This window comes from Stegodyphus dumicola, chromosome X2 (assembly GCF_044657685.1).
Source record: "Stegodyphus dumicola isolate Sdum_Otavi_A_Nest chromosome X2, ASM4465768v1".
Classification (NCBI taxonomy): domain Eukaryota; kingdom Metazoa; phylum Arthropoda; class Arachnida; order Araneae; family Eresidae; genus Stegodyphus; species Stegodyphus dumicola.
This window is the reverse complement of record NC_140781.1, coordinates 178,432,800-178,456,010: the sequence shown is the minus strand read 5'-3', so window position 1 is coordinate 178,456,010 and position 23,211 is coordinate 178,432,800. Positions and strand designations below refer to the sequence as shown.

The 23,211-nt window shown below is 30.9% G+C and overlaps 1 protein-coding gene across 5 annotated transcripts in view; it reads left to right on the top strand.

The window, feature by feature from the left end:
- Window positions 1-541: 541 nt before the first annotated feature.
- LOC118187667 (ras-like GTP-binding protein RHO) overlaps window positions 542-23,211 on the top strand; it is a 43,112-nt gene continuing 20,442 nt past the window's right edge. The window contains exons 1-3 of one of the 5 annotated variants that reach the window (XM_085809093.1): window positions 574-688; window positions 1,697-1,802; window positions 16,662-16,817. In XM_085809093.1, coding sequence (XP_085665219.1) covers window positions 16,662-16,817 — 156 coding nt within the window. In that variant the 5' untranslated portion in view covers window positions 574-688; window positions 1,697-1,802. The other 4 variants (XM_085809094.1, XM_085809095.1, XM_085809096.1 and 1 more) reach the window with 4 other exon arrangements.

The following is a 23,211-nucleotide window of genomic DNA, read 5'->3' as shown; positions in this document are numbered from 1 at the left end:
TCTTTTCAAATTTACTACGAATTTTTGCTGCTCTGCTTACGTTCTCCATTAACACCACTATAAATGCTTTGTAAATAAATCCAGTTAAAAATTAATATATCCTATTTAAGTCATGTTTTCAAGTTAATTTGCTATTAAACCTTACTGACATCTGATCAAAGTGTTTTTACCTTACACCGTAACAACTTCATGGTCATGTCAACTATCAAATAGACCCAAATTGTTTCAATATTTGTTTATGATTAATGCGGACCTTGTGAATTGGGATTGTCTAAATCTACACTTTTAATTTTTGTTGAATGTGTTCTTTATCAGTAAGAACTATTGAAATAATTGATTCCTCTTTTTAACAATGCTTTCTGAATAACATCAGTTCTCCTTTAATATGGAAGACAAGAATTAATGATAAGAATCTTTTTCACCTTCTGGGAATCATTTTACTTCAAAATTTACCACTTAAGAGTTGGAATTTATTAATTTCGGAGACGTCTTATCGTTTTGATATAAAAGTATCATGGCTCTAAGTTTCCTTAATTTATTTTGCTTTGAAAAGTATTCTACAAAATTCGAGACTAAAATCCCTTAAGATGAATTTATTCTCACTGAATGACGTCATGTTGAGCATTCCTAAGTGATTGCGCGATCATATCTGAATGCTTCATCGAGGTGTGGCCGTTATACAGTAGTTGTAAGTTGGTAAATCTTAATTTATGTGCTTTATATGTGTGTAGTATGTATAAATAAATAATATAAATGGGACCTGGGTAGGTTAATATTGCTCTGAGTATTGGTATGTTAACACTCGGTTTTGATTTCTTTTATCTTTTGTTTCCCTTCCATAACCCTAGATGTTCAGTTTAAACAGGTTTCGAGGCTTGTCGGCACCTTGATGTACTCTATGTCTAGGGGCGAATGATAGTTTTTTTTGCATTCCGTCATATTATAAATAGTATTATTCATCAGTTATTGAGTTCGTGCTGTTAAAAATTGATGGTGAGAAGTTTCGTTCATGTGTTTTCAACGCGTATTCAACTGTGTTGTTGAAAATTTTAAATAGATTGTTGTAAACAGTCCTGAAAAACAACTATCATACTGAATTTTATTAATGCACATACATGTAAGATTCTAGGTTTCATCATTTCTGTTTTAAATAGTTCGTTTATTAAAAGACTTTTGTTTTTCTATTTGTTATGTATGTGAATGAAATGTATATAGATTTCAGTTTAGTTACTGAATGTCCCAGTGTGAGTTGTTTCGGTGTTTGATTTTAATGTGATTATGTACATGAAATGCAGTTTTATTAAAATAAGCTCATATTTTACCTTTTAAAGTATGCTTTTATGAATTTTATGTCTGAATTCTTATGAACAGGTAACAGAATGAATGAACCTTTTTGGCAAGAAATTATTATTTTGTAGAGCTGTACATGAAAATATCTTAAAAATACATTTTTATAATTTTGTGAATGGAATAATACAATTTTAAATGCCTAGTAAAATTTTGCTACGTTAGAATGTGAGACATGCTCGTTTTTCTATATCTAGTCTCGCTCAGAATTTAAATTTTTGGAATATTTAGATGTTTTCATGAAAGTTTATATTTTTCACACTATATAAAGTGAAACTTTTTTTTTTTCCCATTAAAATCAGTGTTTTCCGTTTCTCTTTCGTTCTAAATGTATGAAATCTTTTTAAAGGTACAGTGTTGCATCCCTTCCTTCCACAAGAAAAAATTATGCTATGATGTAGGCTATTTTCATATCAGAAACAGATCTGAGGCTATTTCGTAAGAATATTGTAAAGGTTAGTGAACTAATGATAGAAAGTTTTTGGAAATAGATTTTTGCATTATTTTACTGTTATATTTTTGAATAAAAAAAAGTCTCGCTGAAAATTAACTTTTGAAATCATATATGTGAAGGGAAACAAAAGTTTTATTTATTAAAACAAATAATGAGAGATTGAATAATATTGGATTGCCGTATATAGTTGGTGAAACAATGATTTGTTCATCATATAATTGTAGATATTTCAATTTTGTTAATTATTAAATTTTTGCTTCACTTTGCCAAAGTTTTAGTTTGAAAAATTCATGAAGAGTATCATATCTAATGAAGTATTTAATTGAAAGATAAATTTATTACATTCCAGTAAATAAAATTAGTTCTTACATTTTGGTAATTTTGAACTCTTTAGTTATTGAAATGTAAAATTAAGTCACATAAATTATGCAGTTTATGGCTGATAAATTTGAATTTATTATATTCTCATTCATAAACAAGTTGTTATATATATTCTCCATTTAACAAATCATTGTAAATTAAATTTCATTTCAATGTACGAGTTTTTCTGAAAGAATGCCTTACATTACAGTATTTCAGCATTTGTAAATTTGTTACACCATTTCAAAAAGGACTTACCATGTGGGTTGTATTAGTCATTGTGCCATGAAAACACTTATTGTATGAACTAGTTCTGTTTCCATTTATTTCATACATGTAGTGGTATATTTGCTTACTGTTGCATACTTGTTATATATTTAACAATAAAGCTTTCACTTTTAATGTAGTTTTATTTTAATATATTTCTCCAAGTCATTTTGTATGTTATAATGTGTTAGTAAATTTTTCTAATCACATAACGAAAAGTAACCGAATTGTTTTCATTAATTTCTACATGAATACAAGTTGCCAAGCCATAATTCGAATATATGTATCTATAAAATATTAATATAAAAGATGTTAAGTTTACTAGAAAGTTCAAACATTTTAACTGTAGTAGAGGTGATCAGATTTCATGTAAATAGGAGTTGCATGTTAGAATTAAAAAAAAAAAAATAAAAAAAAATACTAAGATCTGTAGTTAGGTATTTTAAGATCTGAAATTAAGTATTTATGTTGTTTAAAAAGTAATGAAACATTTTCTAAATGGAAATTTAATTTCCAAGAATATCCTATTTTTAAAATTGGTGGGGTTATTTGTGGAGGAAAAAAAGCATTTATTGCTTTTGCTCTATTCCGAAGAAATACACATCTTCAACTTTTCTATGATGTATTAAATTTTTTCAGATACTAAACCAGAAAATTTCTTCTAATTTTCAATTTTCTCAGTCTGATATGATTCTCAGCCAGTTTTAATATAAATAAACTAAAATCGCAACAAGTGTAGGGTCTCTTTATATTACAGTAAAACCAGATATTTTTCATTGTTTTGTAACACACACGCAGTTCTTTGGAAAGAATAAAATCAGTTGGAATGAAATAGCTGCTGTGATGGAATGCAGCAGAAAAATTGTAATTGAGGTGTGAAAATTATTTTAATCTTTCATCTTATCTGAGTACTTGAATTAAAAAAAAAAAAAAAGTTTAGTTTTTCATTCAGAACTATTATGTGGACTAACATGAAATCTGTGAAAAAAGGTTTTGTAAGCAGCTGTGACCATAGGCAAAGGTTTAATTTGTTAGTCAAAATCCTGAGTGAAGAAAATGAAAATAACAGATTTGTTCAACACAATTCCATATATTATTTATGAATATTATGGAGGGAAAATATTGAGGTTGTTAATTAATAAAGAACAATAAATGGCACTAATGAGGAACAAAAAAAGTTTCCATATTATATTTGCATAGTTTATGGAAAGAGCTTTTCCATGTTAACCAAGTTATAATATTTTCTGTGCCTTTGTTACTTCTTTCGAACTTGTGGCACGACTGTCTTGGTTTTTATGTGTGTGGTTGTTGTATCATGTAAAATATTGCTCAAACTGTCATAAATGTACTTAGTTCAACCTTATCCTTAAAATCTCATACTTTTTTTTTTTGTTTAGGACTAAATTTTTCTTATAAACGTTCTGTGGAGTTTAAAAGAGGAGATGGGTGGGATGTAAAGCAGCTGTTTAACATGATAGAGGCACCATTCTTGACAAATCTTGGAGATGTATTTAGGATCATTGTCCTGCTGGAAAGTAAATGTAATTCCAAGGGGCAGTTTTTCTGCACTGGTTAAGATTCTTTGCTTTGAAATGTCAAGATCCGTGCAACAATCCATATTTTCTTCTATAAAACATTAAATTGCTGATACCAGCAGCACTCGTACGTTCCCAAACCATGACACCTTCACCACTGTGTCATGACTGTGTTAACATCTGTTAATTTGTTTTTCTGCAGATATCTTGCCCGTGAACATTATATTTTGATCCATCGCTAAAAAGGACCTGTTCCCAGAAGATAAAAGGTAGTTGCATATCAACACTGGCAATTTTTTACATATGAAAAGTTAACTTTCATGGGCAATTTGGTGGTTTTTATGCCGCCTTTTTTTAAAGAAAGATTCCTAAATTATCTATATTTATCATAAATTGGTAAGCATTATCAACATATTATAAGGAAAAACATTTTAGCAATTTAGAATATAAATCTGAATTATTAAATAAGTCTTTAAACTGAGTTGAAAACAAAAAATAGCATAGTTTGTTTATAAAAACCGTTTGAACTTGGAATACAATAAAAAACGCATATAAAAATGGCAGCATTGCTTTACTGAAGGATATTTTATGATTATAGTTGCCAGAAGAATGGTTGCCAGGCCCATTCTGTAGTGCGTTAATAAGTAAGTTCCGATATAGGCTTACTTACATGCCTTTTTTACTAACTTGACGTGTTTCTTTTTCTGTTACAAACACTTATAAAGGAATTTTAACGCACCCCTCATGTCCATTGTAACCCGCTTTTTGAATGATGTTTCTCGCTGTACCAGGTCTCACTTTAATTTTGTAATCAGTCTTGTACCTGAAGTCGGCTCCGACATGAGACGAAATTATTTGTGGCTTATAGTGAACCTTTTACCTGATATGCAAGCAGTTTAGCTTCATAGGTCTTCCTAATCAATCTCTGTTCTCAAAAGTTTGAAGCTCAGAGTATCTTTCAGTAATATGTTGCACTGTAGATTTCAATTTATTAACGATTTCACTGTTTTTTTTTTTTTTTCTTTCATATATCTATCATTTTATAACTGAATCACCAACTTGTGTATAACTTTAAGAACTTTCACTTTAAGATGATCAGCTAAAAGTTAGAATTTGACAGCTGTTGCAACCATGTGAAACTTTACTGTGGTTCATTTGTAAAAGACAAGGATTAATTTGCATATTGTGTATAGAAGCATTTTTTGCATAGTACCTTGCAATATCTCCTAAATATTTGAATTAAAAACAGTTAGAGCATTTAAAAAAAAAAAAAAAGTTGTTATAAACTTGATTTGAAGATTCAAAATAAGCATAGTAATTATGCAGGTATGAAGTAAATGATAGAAATTGTGCTGCTATATTCATAACTTTGGCTTTCATATGGAAACTTTGTTTACCCCCTGCCACATCAAGTCTTAAATCAGTAATACACTCTGGGTCATCCAGTGTTTAATAAAAGGTAAAAAATCTACATAGCTCTGCGAATTTCAGATTGTAAATAAAAATTCATTTGATTTAGAATGAAGAGTCGTTAAAGAAACTCTTAAAAGCAAACATTTTATTTAAAGTAAGGATAAAAGACATTTAATAAAATTGACGAACTTTCTGATTATCCGCACCCTTATTAAAAAGACGTATAATAATGTGGCAACCCACTATATCAGCAAAAAGTAATTTATGCAGCAATCCAACTATTCTCGTAGTACTTTCATAGTACTTTTGAGATTTGATCTTGATTTTTCTGATTGGTATCTCTGTATATATTATGTATATTTGCTTTCTTGTAACAAATTTCAGTGGGTAGTTTGCATTTTATTTTCATTACATTGATGTTTTAGCTGTTCTTGGGATGGGTCCATAATTGAAATATATGTAAAGAGACTTAAACATTTCTCTCCAAAGTTGCAAACAAGTTTGTGACGTTTCAGTGAGTTGAAAAATGTAAAAAACTAGTGCATTTCTTCACTTTCTAAATTATATAGTCATTATTTCCTGATCTGTTTCAAAATTTTGGTGTTCTAATTTCCCCCCCTCATGTTACTCGGAAAAAAATGTTTTCAGTTTGTATTCATTTTATGCGACGAAAATTACTATTTTTATTTCTTGTTGTACAGTAAATTATTCTAGTACTTCTGTGTTGACGGGATAGCAGTTGTCGCCCATCGTAAATGTTGGTATTTAATGTAGATTGAAATAGCTGTTGATATATCTGTGCTTGCAAATGAGAAAGAATATATTGAGCAAAATATTAACTTCTTGAAGTGAAATTGCTGAGCAGAGGGAAAACGTAAAGAAGTACATGGAAATCTTTTTGAATTACCAAAAGTGTAATAATATGTATTTATTTCTTGTTTATAGCTTCTACCATTTCCATTAAAGGGTTTTTGTTTTCTTTTCTCTGCTACTATATAAATTCTGCTTTGAGATGATGCTGAGTTATAAATAGTATTCTTTCTAGAAAAATGTGTTTTACTACCTGATGAAATAAGCAGAAATGATCATAAATGTATGTATCAATAAGAATTGTGTTTGGAGATGCAACATTTAAGTTACAAGAGGAGGATGAGACTTTTCTTTTGGGTATTGGTTCTGTAGTTTCCATATATCCTTTTGAATAAAACTCCTATCTATTAAATGATGTAAGAAGTTGTTAAGAATGTACAAATAATGTGGAGTGGAATAATTATGTTGCCTGCACAAGATGTTAAATGAGATCAAGTTTCAGTCTGTGAAAATCACTTTTGCAATTAATCATGAAAGTGATTTTTCTTCATTTTGTTAACTGCAGTGTCGAAGTATCCTTTTGTGTATGTTGTTTGAGTAACATTTTTCACTTTAAATAATTAAAGTCGTCAAAAAGTATTCTTGGTGCAAAGAAGCATGTCACCTTGCATGGTAATTCAGATACATGCAATAGCACACTTGTTAAGGTAGGCACACAATGCTGAGTTTGATTAATTGTGTAGTGATTTTTAAGTGAGAGATTGCTGTGTACAAGGGAGAAACATTAGTAAAAAAAAGGAATGCTTTCTCTAAAAAGATAAATATTTTATTACCAGTGAGTCTTGCTTTTAACTTTGATTGCTCTTTTATGTAATTTTGAGTGAAAATAGCTGTTTTTAATGCTGTAGCTTCACAAAAAATTCGTTGGCAACGAATTCATGAATGCTGTCTAATGTTGCAAACAAATTTGTAACTTTTCGGTAGATGTGCGGATACCAGGAATTACCATTGTTGTTTCTTTTCCTGAACAGATATATAGTGGCCTATTCTTCGTCATGTGGCAGTTACTAAATCGCAAAAACATTCCATCCTTTATCTGAAGCTTCATCAAAAACATAACGAACACAGTGTTTGATATTGTTATTAGTACTGACTGTGCATATTTTGGCAGCTGTTTTATTAGCAAAAGTGTTACAAAATGCTGTACTGCAGTCAAGCTCAATTTAAAACATAACAGAATTAATTTTGAGTTATGTGTACAAGTTTAGCAATTTTGACAAAATATTTATTTGGTGGATTCATGGACTAGGTCAACGGATTTTCAACATAATACTGTAGTTTGTTTTCCATAACAGAAATTGCAACTTTATATATTCCATATATTGTTCAGCCATATTTGTTGTACATTTTTGGTAGAGTATTGTGATTTATTTTTCTTTTCTGATATTCTTATAGGTAGTACCATCACAAAAATATCAGTCAGTTATTAAGTTGAATGAAATAGGCTTATCTCTGTTTTGTTTATTATTTAGACCATTAGAATTAGGTAGCACATTTAGAATTGTTTGTGAAATTATTATATTTCCTTTGTAATTTTAAAATATTAATTACTGCTTTTTAAAAAACTTCACAGTGATGTAGTTTTTTTTCCATGCTTCAAATTGCAGTTATGTTTCAAAAATAAAACAACTGCATTTAATGAATTTGTATGTCACTGTGTTAAAATTACAAAAATTTCCTCCTCTGCCTGTGCATACATAAAATTTTACAGAACTAGATTTACCAAGCTGTCAGCCCTTCACTAAAACTGACAGGCTCTAAATTTTTCATCTTACCTTCCAGCCTCCTAGTAAATCTTTACTTCTACTGACATCTAATTTATCTGAATTTAGATTGTATGTTTCAAACACAGTCCTAGAAAAATTTTTGGTGACTAATTTCCCTTAGTAAATTTTGATGAAAATTTCTTTTTAAAAGGAAAAGCAAACCTAACAATATTGTCATTTCTATATGAAATGGCAAAATTTAAATTCCCCCCCCCCTTTTTTTTTTTTTTCAAAGTCATTTTCAGTGTAATTTTTTGGTAAACTTTTTTTTGTATTTGAATTGTTTTAATCTACTTGAGCATTTTATGAAGACCGTTAACTAATGTTTAATAGGTTAGTATTTTAATTTTGCTTTAAATTTATAAATGATGCATTACTAAGTTTATTTATGCAATTATATATGCATTTATTGCTAATATTATTTTCAGTGTGTTTAAAATCACTTTGGGCAAATAAAAGTCCCACCTTTTTTCATCGATATGGAAATAATAGAATCAAATGCAGTTAGTTAAAGAGCATAAATTTTTGAATGAAAAATTGGAGATTAAATTTGTGTATATGTTGCAACGTATGTATATGTTGCTATATGAAAACTTGCCTGTTTTCCATATTTTGATGTTGGTTGCTATGCATTTTACTCAAACTCAGTACTGAGAAACTGTATTATTTCCCAGTAACAAGAAAGAATGATAGATTAAGTAAAACAGTTTAATCATCTGTTTTGACATTAAGGAATCGTGTAATATTAATTTTCACTAAAGTGTCACACATGTTGGTAGAATTATCTTGAAGTACTGAGAATTCTGTAAGCTTTTGGGACAGTGTTTCAGAGTATGCATTGCTACGCATTAATGACTGCTGGTTTTAATATGAAGACAGCTTAGCTTTTCCTCTCTATATGGTTGCCTGAACTATTTGTATGAGACTTTTCTTGCTTTCAAATCTATTTTGAAAGGATGAAGATTTAATGCAGCCAACCAGAATTAATGAAAGTTCATATGCAGAACTACGTGTGATACAGTAGAAAGCCTAACGGTATTGTTTTGAGAACTGGAAACAGTTTGTTGGGATAATTATTGGAAGGAGAAGGGCTAAATAACTTCTAAGTATATCTCAACAAAAAGGAACTTTTTGAGGTCACTGTATGCAAGTAGTCTTTATGTGATGATCATTCTGAGTGAAGGCCGAACAAGTTTTTGAAAGATTCCTTAGAAATTATCTTGATGGAAAATGTGGAAACACTGGTTACTCATATGGCATGAAAAACTGAATGTAAGAAGTAGGCGTTTTGTTATATTTGTTAGATTTAGTCATGGCAGCAGTCAGTTGCAAGAGAATTAGCTTCTTTAAATGTGCAGTTTGAAGCTGATAGTAGCCATAGTTGTTAATATGGAGTGGTATACTGGAAAATGTTAAATGATTATATGGATTAAAATTTCTGGATTTTATTGGATTATTTAAAAATCCAGAAAAGATTTTAATGATGGTGAAAGCAAGTAAAAAATAAGCCATTAGTAGTAATGATGTACGAATAATGTGTTCCATCACATTTATTTATTTATTTTATGCAATGAAGTTGAAAGGCGTTAGCAAGCTCTGTTTGGTGCTAAACAAATTGCAAAAAGTTGAATTACTTCAAAAGCTTGGAAAATTTGAACCCCTCTTGCAAAAATATGTGTTACTAAAATAGTTAAAATTCACCCTATCGAATGCCATTTTTAATTTCATTTGTCTTTGATATTCATTCTGTATTTTTACCATGCTTTTAGTTTCGCGTAGTGTCAGGGTGATTAACTTTAATAATTTTTTGGGTATTTTAAACTTCCTTAAGGCTGCAATGAAAGCTTTTCTATTAGTGTTATCATGGGCAGGAGGGGCCGCATATCGATTCCTAAACCTTTTATCATCTTCATAATCTGTTGAGTGTTGACTATATTTGTTGTATGATAGATATTCCCTTTGTAAAGCTGCATTGATAATCTACAGTTGTTCTTTCCATACATACATAGAGTCTCTTGAATAGAATGTTTGCGAATACTTTATAACTTTTACAAACAAGCTGATTCCTTTATAATTAGAACTTTCAAGTATGTATCCTTTCTTGTGTATAACACAAGTTGCACTCAATTTTCATTCCTAAGATATCGCATGTATTAAACCATATAATTCCTTAGTAACGTCTGTTCCACCATTTTTCAGTAACTCAGCCGGAATTGCATCAGGACCAGGTGCTTTATTATCTTTTAGGGTGTTAATTCCTTCAACAACTTCTTCCACTTTCTGGTGGTTGAGCAAGGCTATAAATTAGTGAGGTTCCTAATATTTTGCATTATAACAATTTAGCAACCCATCAAAATGTTCACCCCATCTCTTCAGCCCCCTCCGTTCTCTCTCTCAAAATAATTCCTTCGTTATGACATGAGGAGGTTTTTGGTTTGAATTTGTTACGTCCAAGGTTTATTTCTCAAAAGAAAACTTTACTTTGCCCCTCAAAAGTTCAACATTTTAAAAAAGATCTTTGAAAAAATTCCTCTTTTTCATCTTGTATACTTTTCTCTTCTCTCCTACCATCTTTATATGCAATCACAGGTTCCTTGAATGCCTCTTGCTTAGCATTCTACAAATGCTTCATTTTTTCTTTTTGAAGCCAAAAAACATTCTTTATCAAACCAATCTTTCTTTTCTGTTCTCTTAACCTTTTCCTTAGCTTGGTTGCTTGTTTCAATGATAACTTCCCTTAGTTTATTCCATTTATAGCTAATATTTTGTGTTTCAGGAACTTTAACTTAATTGTCTCGCAATTGAGTTGATCACAATCGTGTTTCTACAGACATTGTCCGCAAATTTTGTAAAAGTTTGAAATTTGTGCTCTAACATTTGCTATGACCAAAAATGATCAGAATCCAGATTGGCACCCTGATGTGTTCTGACATCTAGTATGACTGATATATGCCTTGAATCAATAAGAAAACTATATATTTGATTGAAAGTGCCTCGATCAGAAGAGTGTGCCCACCAGTGGCCAAGCAGTAAAGTTGCTAAACACTGGTAGTTTGGTCCAAGGTTCGAATTCCACAAATGGGTCGACTATATGGTCGTTTTCATGGTTTTTCCCACGTGTAACATGTATGCGAGCCAGTTTCCCATAGTCCTCCACGAAGGCATCCCTTCTTTTAGGCAGGTAGCCCTCAATTCTTTGCTATCATCAAATAAACCCAACCAGCAGGAGAGCTCCATGTCAATTTTATGTATCTTTTTATGTTAGAACATAGTGCCTGTTATGTTCATATTATTATCTGCTGCAAAATCAGTAAGTTGTTTGAAAAATCGTGGAGACTGTATTTACCGATTATACGTCTAAATTCCTCTTCTTTACTGATTTTTTTGCATCGCCCAATAAAATTTTCATTTTATTCCCTGGACAGGAAGCACATAATACATGCAAATCATCATAGAAAAGCTCGTTCTCCATCCAGTCTTTGTCTTCCATTGGGGCATGAAAATTAATCAAACTGCAATTAAGAAAGGCTCCTTTTATTCTTATTTTACAAAGCCTAGGTGATTTGGACACAAAATCAATTAATAATGGTCTAACTCTCTTACTCAATATGAAACCAGTACCAAACATGTTTCTTTTTATCACAGCTGTAGCTCATTGTATTATTTTTCTTTTCTATTACTCCCTCTCCTGTCCGTCTAACTTCCTGTATAGCTAAACTATCAATTCTATAATTATCAAACTGCTCAATAAGTGTTTGTAGTCCTTTATTTCCATATAAAGAATGTATGTTCCATGATCCAATTCTGAAATCCCTTTGAGTCCTCAAAGTTAGCCGTGGGTTTTCTTCTTGAGATTTCCTAGCAACAGAATTTTCACAGGATAGGATTGTTACCTTTACATCCAGCCCCCAACCTGGAGGACCAGGCCTCCATATTTATAAATTCTCTCGAGACGGTGGTATCTGGCTATACCCACAGCGGTGGGTATCCATTTTAGTCACCAGTTAATATTTTTAATGTGCTGAATATATCGAAAAAAGGAGAAAATTAAAATAAACCAAATATGTAACTGGTAACAGGAGAAGTTATAACCAAAATCATATATTATTCTTCTTCCTTGAGAGCTGTCTGAATTTTATAGTTGCACTTCTATAACTGTCAGCTTTTGATTTTGAATAATTCATTTTCTTCAGTCTTCTTCATTTAATACTGGTTGTTTTAAATTTGTTAGTACCATTTTCATTGTTGGAAGATCAAAAGTGCCTTCCCTTTAAAGAAAAATTCCAGTTAAAGTGCTTTACCTTAATTATTCAAAAGCAAAAATATTGTGTATACAATTAATCTCATTGACTGATACTAATGAAAAAAAAAGTTGAATTTCAGTTATTGTTCAATTGAGATGTCTTTAATTGTGGTTAAAAAAAAAAACATTTTTAAACATAATAATATTTGCCCCCTTCTTTTGTTGTTGTTTATGACCTTTTATTCGAGAAATCAAAATTTCTGTTATTTATAGAACATTCCCTTAAGCTTTATGTTTGAAACTTAAGTAAGGTAAATGGGGTAAGGCATAACTGAAGACTGAATTACAAAAATTTCATGCTTGAGTATTGCTAAATAGCAAGTTAAATATAAAATTTGTATTTGTAAATATTTTTCATTTTTAAAAGTAGTTGTGTTAAATTTCAGAAATTAAGACACTGTAATACTTAATCGCAAACACAGATACTAGTTATGCCTGTATAAATTAGCATTTATTATTGTACTGTAAAGCAGTTAGCAACATTTTAAAGAACAAGATGTGTCAGTTGAATCTGTTTTTTAAAAGAATTGTACTAGTAGGTAAAATAAATATATGTTAGAGTGTTTGCTGTAACTGTTGTTAATTTTATAGTATCTTAGCTAAGGCCAAAGATTTAAACATTGTGTTCCTAAATTTGAATATTGTACATAAAAGGTTCTCTCTAAATGATGCATTTAAGTATAAGTAGCTGTAACATTTGAGAATAAATATAAATCTGTATAATCCCTGTAATTATTAAATCAAAATAAGGATTTAAAAGATATCCGACAGTTTCTCCTCTAGGAATAATTACAGCTCTTCAAATAGTCGTAGTTCAAAAGGCAGCATCTTTCAAAGATCCATTAGTGATGATAGATAGAAGAGTGTAATTTCTTAGTGCTGTAAAATAGTGTTTTAAACTTTCAATCACCCAAACTCTAAATGTAAGAAGTGTGTGAGGAAAATGTAACCAAGTCTCCTACGAATCGATAGCATAATTTTAATTTATACCTTAATTTATTCCTATTTCATCCAACGTGGTTCTGTTTTTTTTTTTTTCATTTAAACATAATTACTGTAATTTAGTATAAAGTGCATAACCTACTACAACTTTTCTGGAATGGAAAGCTGCACTAATTAAAAAATTTCAATGTTTGCTGTTCAAGTCACCTTTTTTCAACTCTTTACACAATAAAAAACGTCTAGAGGATCTAATTTAAAAACTGCAAGATAACTTTATCATCACGAAGATTGACAAAGCCAGCAACAATTTTAGTGTTATTTGACAACAATTTTACTTCAACCTTCTGCATAAAGTGTTAAATAACACCTACGCTTACCTAAAAATCACTACCAGTACTAAGATTCTTCTCAATAAATTTAACGCACTACATAAAAGGCTAAAAATACATCCCCAGAAATAAAACAGGTTTGTCAATCTCTGTGCCTTACCTAAATTTCATAAGTCTCCAGTAAAATTCAGGTTCATTCCTAATAGTACCAAAAGTTATCTCAAAGAAATAGATTATCTTTTTGCACAAAAACTTCGTATGATACGTGACCTAATTAATAACTATGATTTTAAGGATCTGCATTACAACTGGATGATCTCTAGTAACGAACTAGTTCTTAAAACTGTGAATTCACTTAAAATAGACCATATCCAATGCTACGATTTTGAAAAACCTCTATACTTCTCTACCACTTGAAGAAATTTTTACAAGTTTACTTGCTCTTCCAGATTTATTTCCGCAAATTTCTACAATTATCAGCAAAGAAAAATGGCAACTTTTCCTCTCCAGCGTGCTCTTCAATAATTTTATTCAATTTAACAATAGCATCTTTAAACAAGTACAGGGAATCCCAATGGGTGGTAATTTTTCAAGCTCTGTCTGTGAATTATTCCTTTTTACAAAAGAATTGACCTTTGTCCGTTCACTCAGTACAGAAGAACGTATATTTTACCAACACGTCTATAGATATATTGATGATGTCATTGCATTTAATAACTACAACAAAATAGAAGTAGCTAATATCTACCCTACATGCTTAAAACTAAATAAAACAAATACAGAACAGCATAATGTAGTCTACCTTGATTTACATATTATTGATTACAATTTTATAAAAGTTTACGACAAAAGAAGAGAATTTAATTTTTCCACACTAAAATTAACTAACTGGAATTCAAATATTTCCAAAAGAGTCATCCTTAACACAATTTATTCACAGCTACTCAGAATAAAAAGAATCTGCAATACTGCAAAACATTTACAAGAAGAAATACTATACTTTGTAACTATTTTGAAAAGTAACCTAATTCCTCATAAAATAATTAAAAATACCTTAAAAAAAGCTGGCATTATTAGCCTTACCTATTTTTAGATTTTTTGAATTAGATAGTGATATTTTATGCTTAATGCCCAAGGGACGGTATAAGGTGGATGGCTGATTCAGAGAATCTAATGTAAAAAATGTACAGATAATTCTTGTTAATACATTATCTTTCCTCCAAAATATTGGCACAATACTTTTAATACTATTGTTTAAATAGTTTTAAATTTCTTTGATGGCCAATTTTACTACTTTTATTAACAAATCGGGCCTTTTCGTTTTTCATAGTAGCTTGATCGCCCGCTAGCTTGAAGAATTACGACTTTTTATTAACAAAATGACTGTTTTTTCCTTTTACTCTTGCTTTAGTGGCCAAGTTTAGTAGTTTTAGCTGAATTAGCCATTTTCACTTTCAGTAACGATTTTTTCTTCCAACAACATGACTGACGCCATTTTGAAATCTTTACACGTTTTTCCGAGCTTTCCAACCCCCTTCGAAAATTAGAGACGAGTTACAGCTAACGGACAGTCTTTTCATATTGGCTGAAGCCCAAAGGACATAGCTCCCCCCTACTTACGTCACACGACTGAAGTACACAGAAGGGAATTACAACCCCTTTTCAACTTAGTTTTAAGAGGGAGAGCTCTGCATCGCCACAGGTCAGTTTTTTCTGTTTCTTTTGTTACAACTTTTTTCTTGGTCTTAGCAAGACCCACTGTGTTAGTTTTCGTTTAAATTTAATTACAAATTTCTAAAATCTATAAAAGTATAAATCTTTAAGCTTGCAGGCCCAGCCCGTATGTTTTTGTATATTTGGGACTAATAGCAGACCGCTATTTATTTTTATTTTTGTCTTGATTTTAGATGTAATCGGAATAGTTTTTACATATTTTAACACCTTAATGTGTCATTTTGTGCGGACGCGTCGGGAAATTAGAACAGAGAATTGAGACTAATAAATTTTCCAAGACACTTTGTCTAAATAAAAAATTTTAGTAGCGAAAAAGTTTCAATTGTCTGTTTCGGCGAAACGCATAATGGAGTTAGGTTGATTCGACGTTCAATCAGATATTTCCCTTGAAAAGCCAGTTTGGACGTTGAGTTCAGCTAATTTACCATTTTCCGCTTTCTATTTTTATCTGATTTTGTTTGTTTTATGTTTTAACTTGTTATTTGGTTTGATTTTCATACGTATTAATTTTTCAAGTGGCACGTCCATAGGTATTTTACTGTATTTTTTGTCATTACTAGTTTCTTTTTTTCTTTTCTCGTGTAGCATATTTCTCACCCTTCAATGACATTGTTTTTTAAAATGTGTTGAACTTTTTGGAGCCACAGCTCCTGGTAACTTTTAGGCGAGCTTACTACAATTTCTAATTTACTTATTTTGCAGCATATTGCGCAAAATGTTATCTAGACCAAATTGGTCATACAGTATTGTACTAACTACCTTGCTTGTTATATTATTTAGGTCAAAACTCTTATACGTCACTGTAGAGAACTTGAATGTGTTCCCATTTTAAGTAAAAATGCTGCATGGGACTTTCGTTTTTGTTCAAACTTTCCTCAACTTTTTTTATTTGTATTCACTCACAAATGAATTAATATTTAAAATGTTATGTAGATTGAAATATGTATAAAAATTTTTAAAAATGATGTACATACACATTTTATATTATAATTTTCATCAAAAAATTCTTTAAGCATTTGTTATGTCAAGTAGATCAGAACTATATAGCTATAGAATATGATTACACCTAGTAAAAATCTGTGTGTGAGAATTCTACGATTTGTATTATATTTTTAAATAAAATGGTTTTTTTTTGGGGGGGGGAGTGTATATGATTGACCATTGTAGTTTTCAAATGATATTTAAAAATTGTACCTGAAAGGTCAAACACTAAAAATTCTTTTTTTTTTTTTTTCAAATGCTGTGTTGTATGTTACTTGTTCCACATGCGTTTGCTAGAGAACCAGTTAGTAATATACTGTGTGCTTTCTTTATTTCTAACGAATGTGTTTCCTACTTTAGATGGCTGCTATTCGTAAGAAATTGGTCATTGTTGGAGATGGGGCTTGTGGTAAAACTTGTCTTCTTATAGTGTTCAGTAAAGATCAATTTCCAGAAGTTTATGTCCCCACTGTATTTGAGAATTATGTAGCTGATATTGAAGTTGATGGAAAACAGGTAATATGTACAACTAATTTGTAATCCTTATAGAAACTGGTGGTCTTAATCTTAAAAATGTGGACCCGTAAAAATACTGCACATCACAAATTTAAATCAGTTTCAGAATTATGAGTAAGGGCATCCGTAATATTGAAAATAACACCATTTGTTCTTAAGATTTCCACTCGTATAATTTTCATTTTATATATATTTCAGAATGTTTTTCAGTTTTTTTTTTTGTAATGAAGATGAGGTATTTTAAGATGATTGTGTAACTTAAATCTTCAGAGAATCTAAACTTTTGAATGGCAGATGACATTCATATTAAGCATGAATAAATAATACTGATAAAGATAAATCACTTTTTTTATCATGTGTTTTAGAATGTATTATTTGTTTCTGAACAGTCAAAAGGAATTCAAACAATTTTATTATTTTATTTAGAAGTTTATTTTTACAGGAAAAAATTAATATTTTTATATGCAAATTAAAAAGTATAACTTATTGAATGTAATTATTAAAACTGACATGAATGTGAAATTAAGACTCCACCAGTGAACGAATTGTTAAGGCTGCAGAATGCTGGGAGTCCAAACTGAGTTTTATCTCAGGCTGGCTGCATGTTTGGCCTTCATAGTTGTCCCCATGTGGAATGTGATTAGCAGCCAGTTTTCCTTAGAACATCCTCCACTTAGGCATCTCAACCTTTAATTAGATAGCCCTTGTGTGTTTTCTAATATTCAAATAACGTAAAACCTAATCTGTAATGTGAAATGTATGAAATTGCTTTTGATTATTTAGTGAGTGGAGGAGTTTTGAATAAATTACATAACATTTTCTTCCTATTCCATTTCAAATTTACCATTCAGAGATTTCCTAGAGTTTTAACTTTCTTAGCATTAAAGTTATGTTTTGATGCAGTGTTGATTTTATTAATGTTATGTTTGTTATCTGTCTGTATTGAAATTACGTGGAGTGAATCTAATTGAAATCACGTTTCTATGCCTGTCATAGCCATGTAAAGGCATTTATTAAGTACTCATTTTGTGTTTATTATAAGTCATTTGTACTTCTAAAATTTGTCTGTTGTAAATTTAAAAATTGGGTCAACCCAATTTTTTTTAAATTACTGACCCAATTTTCTATAAATAGGAAAATTTTTTTATCAATACATTTAAAAGAGTAAAAAATGCAGTTTCTTGTAACTAGAAATCTGATGATGTTGGTAAAATGAAGCAGTGTTCATATATAACGTGTTTATAAGATACTCTGATTAGCAAAAGATAATTTTAATTTTCTTTATTATTAAATTGCAGCAAGGATAGCTATTGAACCAGAAAGTGATTTTTTGAGATTTGTGATCCATGTATATCTATCTGTTTTAAGCTTGAATTTTCATCCTAGCAAAAATTTCAAGAGGGGAAATTTTTTTCAGCAGAAAATTCAACCTCAAAGAATTAATATTTATATGTCACATGACTCTTCTGAAGTCTGGGACCATGTGTCTGTGGGCCTGTAAACTTATCCTAGTAAGGAGGCACTGCATTAGGAATAATACCCCTTTTCATTGCTTAAATTCAGCCTTATGTTGCATTGTGTAGGCATCATGATGTGAAAACAGCATGTTTGAAAGTTTAGTTGAGTTTGTTTAACATGTTTGAGTTACTTGAGCCTTACCACATGCTTGTTCACAATTTAGTTTTCTTATAATTCATAGAGTTTACTCAACAATTCAAATTTTAAACTACTTCAAAATTACATTTCTTGTGTTTTCTTGATACTAGTACTGTGTTCTGATATTGATGCTGTACTCTGAAGTTTTAAAATATGGTAATGAAATACAAAATTCTATTATAAACTATATATTTATAGTCAGAATTAGTTTTTACTTACATCCCAGTTAGTTGTTGATGGTCTTATAGATTGTAAAGTAATTGATATCAGTATTTAAATAGTTCATTTGAGTGATTTAAAAGGCATCTGTAGCTTTTTGTTTTGCAGCTGTTATTTACATTTTTCTGCCACCCGTGACAGGATTTTATTTCTGATTCGGAAAAGTGTTTCAGTCAGCAAAAGGATTTAAGAAAGAGGACTTATTATATGTTTATACGTCACTGAAGAAATTAGAGTTTAGGCAATTTAGTGGCGACGTTAGGAATTGGCTACCCTTTTGGAGTCAGTTCCATCAAGATTCATAAGTGAATCCAGAGCACCAGAAGTTGTAGAAAGCTTCCTGCCAACTATGCCAAAGCAGTTAAAAGGTAGGTTTGGAAGAGGTGAACTGTTGTTGGAGCTTTATATTAGAGAGTTGTTAAAACTATTAATTTCAGTTCAGAAACATGAAAAAAAAAAAATCTGTGAGATCTCTGTATGATGAACTCTAATCGTATCCTAAGAGCAGTAGAGATACTGGGAGTGACTTCTGTTAAATGTGTTTCAATACTTTATCCTATGCTGGAAACTTGTTTTCATGAACAGTTCCTGAAAGCGTGGAAGAGAAGTGCTTCTTTCGCAACATTAACTGATGCTGAAGAACTGTTGACTAATTTAATGTCTCTCTTTAAGGGTGAAACTGAAGGGGAAGAATAAACTTAGCCGTGACTGGTTTTGATTTGGATTCAAGTGAAAATTACCAATCTTTTCAGGAAAAGAGAAGGGCATTTGACCATAGGGAGAGTGCCTGGAACTGCTAATTTACTTACTACAGCTTCAAAGGATGTAATAAAAGCATCTGGTTTTTATTCTGGGAAGCAGTTGAGCTCAGACTTTTTTTTTTCGTCTGAAAAGATGAGTTTATTTGAGAAGCAGAATGCTTTAGGAGATAAACAGTGTTGCTTCATGTACCAAAGATAATGATGATGAGATTTTTCTCATTAGTCTACCATGGTTTGATATTCATTTACCCTTCTCAGACAGTTTTAATTTGGTACTAAAGGGTTTACCATAGAAGAGGCTCCCAAAGAAGAAATTAAGTCATCTCTTCACTATTTGCCCCATCAGCATGTGGTGAAAAACAGTGTGACTAAGATTAGACTTGTGTTAAATGCTTCTTCAAACAGGATTCGTAGCGGTCCTTATAAGTCCTTATATTTGAAAATAAAATATAAAGGCCCTTATAGGTGCTTACTTTTTCTTTAAAGCCCTTATTTTTTCGTTTTTAGTGCTTTTTTTTTTTTTTTTTTAATGTACGCTCTATTTTTCCCAGTACCAAAGCCGAAACTAAATAAACAACTTTTCTTCCTAATAATGGAATGTCAGATGATGAATCATACTCCCGGAAATAGCTTTTACCCTTTCTCTGCATTAACATAACCTTTGGTGTGCACAAAGAGTACAGGCAGGTGCCCGTCATTCTATTGGTCAAAGATTTGCGAAAGCAGTAGAAAATTCCGGTACATTCGGCATTCTTTTCCTCCCACCCAAACACTACACACGTTTGAATTTCTATCAAGATCTTAATAATTAGCATTCTCGTTCCGCTTGGTCAGTTCATATTCATGTTTATTATGATCATTATGCTTATATTATGAGCATATGTATGAATGCTTATAATAACACAGTTGCAGTAACTGCTGAAGTATAGTAAACTTTAAAAGATGGTTGTGTTTTAACACGGATTAGCTTTCTAAGGAGTAATATTTGGAATGGCTTAAAGAAAAAAGTAATCGAATAGTCAAAATAATTTCAATTTTTTGGCCAATACAGTATGCAGTACGAAGATTGGGAGGTTCTCCCCTTTCTCTGCATTATCTCTAATATTGAAACTGTTACAGTTCACTGCAAAACAAGCAACAGACTTTTTTTTTTTTTTTTTGTCACTTTCCAATCTGGATTGAGTAGGACTAAAAGTTCTGCGGTCTACCAACCCAAGCGAAGAATGATTCTATTCCTGAAATTTAATGCCGTCTGTTGAAAATTAGAATGAAAACACCCCAGTTATTTAGTTCTTTATTCTCTCAATACTGGCGGCTGTTGATTCCGATTGCGTAATATCACGTAGGGAAGAATTACGGTGCACGTATTGTGCAATAACATTTGCGATATTTTGCAGAGATAATTAATTTTGATGTTCTGTTCGAGATTTGTTTATAAACACTTAAAAGAGTTTTACTGTGCTTGCTAAGCAGAATATTTTTCAGTTCCATTGGTTTATTTTTATATGATGCACATATCGAAATGTCAAAAGCATTTATTTAGCGGAAAAATCTAAAGAGTGGCTACAGTCTACCCCCCTCCGCTCCTCTTTTTCAGGTTATGCTCAACTGTTCGAATATTCGCCAATTTCCAAGTATGTGGGTTAGTTAAGCTTTTACTGTTAAAGGATGACTGCATGAAGCAAATTTCTGTCTTCTGATTTCAGAAATGTTCCTCTTTTTTACTTAAATTACTTTGCTTGCAATATCTGTTAAGGGAAAACTGATATAATATGAAAATTTAGAAAATGTTCAGAATTTAGATTTAAATTATTTAAATATCAATATGAGTGGAAAAATAAATTGTATTTATTATTCGGTTTCAAGCGAATACAATAAATATGCCTTATTATTATTTATTTTCTCTATTTTGAACTGAAATTTCATCATTAAATCTTGTAATATAGTTCTGTATAGCTTTTTTTCCCTCTCATTGTAAACTAGTTCTGTAAATTGAACTGTTATTTAAAATTAAAAAAAAAAAAGTAATTATTTTCCATGGTTGAGGTAATGCTTATTCTCTCTTAATAAATACTGCATTTCTCATATTTTAAATTACAAGTCTGATTTTTAAGGTTATGCAGTTGTATGTAATGTAATTAGACAGGTGCTTATATTTTTCTTAAAATGTGCTTGAAAAGTGCTTATAAGGTGCTTATTTTTTTAACTAAAATGTGGCTATGAATCCTGTTCAGAACAAAAGGAAATTTCCAATTTCAGTGATTCTGTTGAAAAGGGATTGATTGAATTTGATATAATTAATGCCTTCCATAATAACATGGTTTCTCTTGTATGAGTTTGGTATAACAGTTGATATATGCAAAGCATTTTTGCCAAGAAGTCTGTATGAAAAAGATGGAGATTTCCTATGATTTTTATGGTACAGTGAAGATGAAAAGCTCAAGCATTATCTGAGAGTTGTATTAAGTGTTTCGCGTAGTCCATTTTTGCTTGGGTCAGCCATCTGGTACTGTTTAGAAAGGAAATTGATGAAACCATGCAAGGAAATTAAAAACATCTTGAAGATCTGAACAATGATACTCAGCTGCTGTGTGGATAATTGCTTGACTAGCGTCAAAACTGAAAACTGAATCAGAGTTGAAGCAATTTATTGAAGTTGCCAGTGAAATTACTATGGCTGAAAGATTATTTGATTTACAAGGGTTAGAGTAAACTCGCCCATTTGAAACTATTAAAAGTCCAACAAACATTCTAGGAATGATGTGGGATAGACATTGTTATATTTTTCCATAAAATCTGATTTGGAAGAAGCAACAAATATTGTAATCACAAAAAGAAATATTTTAGCTGCTTCATGCAAAGTTTTTGGTCCTGTAACTAATCGGTTGTACTGCATTTGAAACTCTGGCTACAAAATTTGTGGAAATCTAAATTGGTTGGCCCAAAGAAGTTGATATATAAACACATCAAGATTATCTAAACTGGCTAAATGAATTTGAATATTTGCAGCATGTAAAGAAATCATGAGGATTCTAGTGTGATATTAAGCAGATGTTATTAAATTTTTTCAATGATGCAAGCAAACTTGCTTATTCGATGATAATCTGTCTGCTGTAGTTGGTAGTGAAAGGACTGCTTGTGTACAACTGGTACAAAGTAAAACTAGAAAATAATTCTTGTGGTAAAAAGGAAATGACAATTGCTAAGTTGGGACTTCTTGATGCTACTACTTTTACTCATCTTTCGTCTGAGGTCCTGAAAGAATTTTGAACAGGCAATGTTTGTTCAGGATAAACTGTACCATAGTATTAGCTTGGCTAAAAAGAGTAGGTCTTTTGTAATGTATGTATTTGTTTAGAACCGTGTTACATAGATTAGGAATCTGACACCTGTCCGAACATGGGAACATGTGCCTGGATCGTTGAATCATGTGGACCTGTAAAGTAGTGGTTGTGCAGTGCTGCAATTATGCAATCCAAAAAATGGTGGAAGGGTCCCAGCTGGTTGTATCTTTTACCTCTCGAATGACCAGTTAGCGATACAGTACAGTATATCAGTGAAGAAGTGATTAAAGAGAAAAGAAGGCAGTTATGTCTTACATGCTAAGTATTCTTCTTCTAGTAGCAGAAATCTGGACTGATAACTTTTCCATCTATAGTAGAAATATCAAAGTTGTAACATGGATTCTACTTTTTTTGGGACATTTTACATGAAAGCAAGTTAAAAGGTAACTTAGCTGTGAAGAATTCAGGTAACAA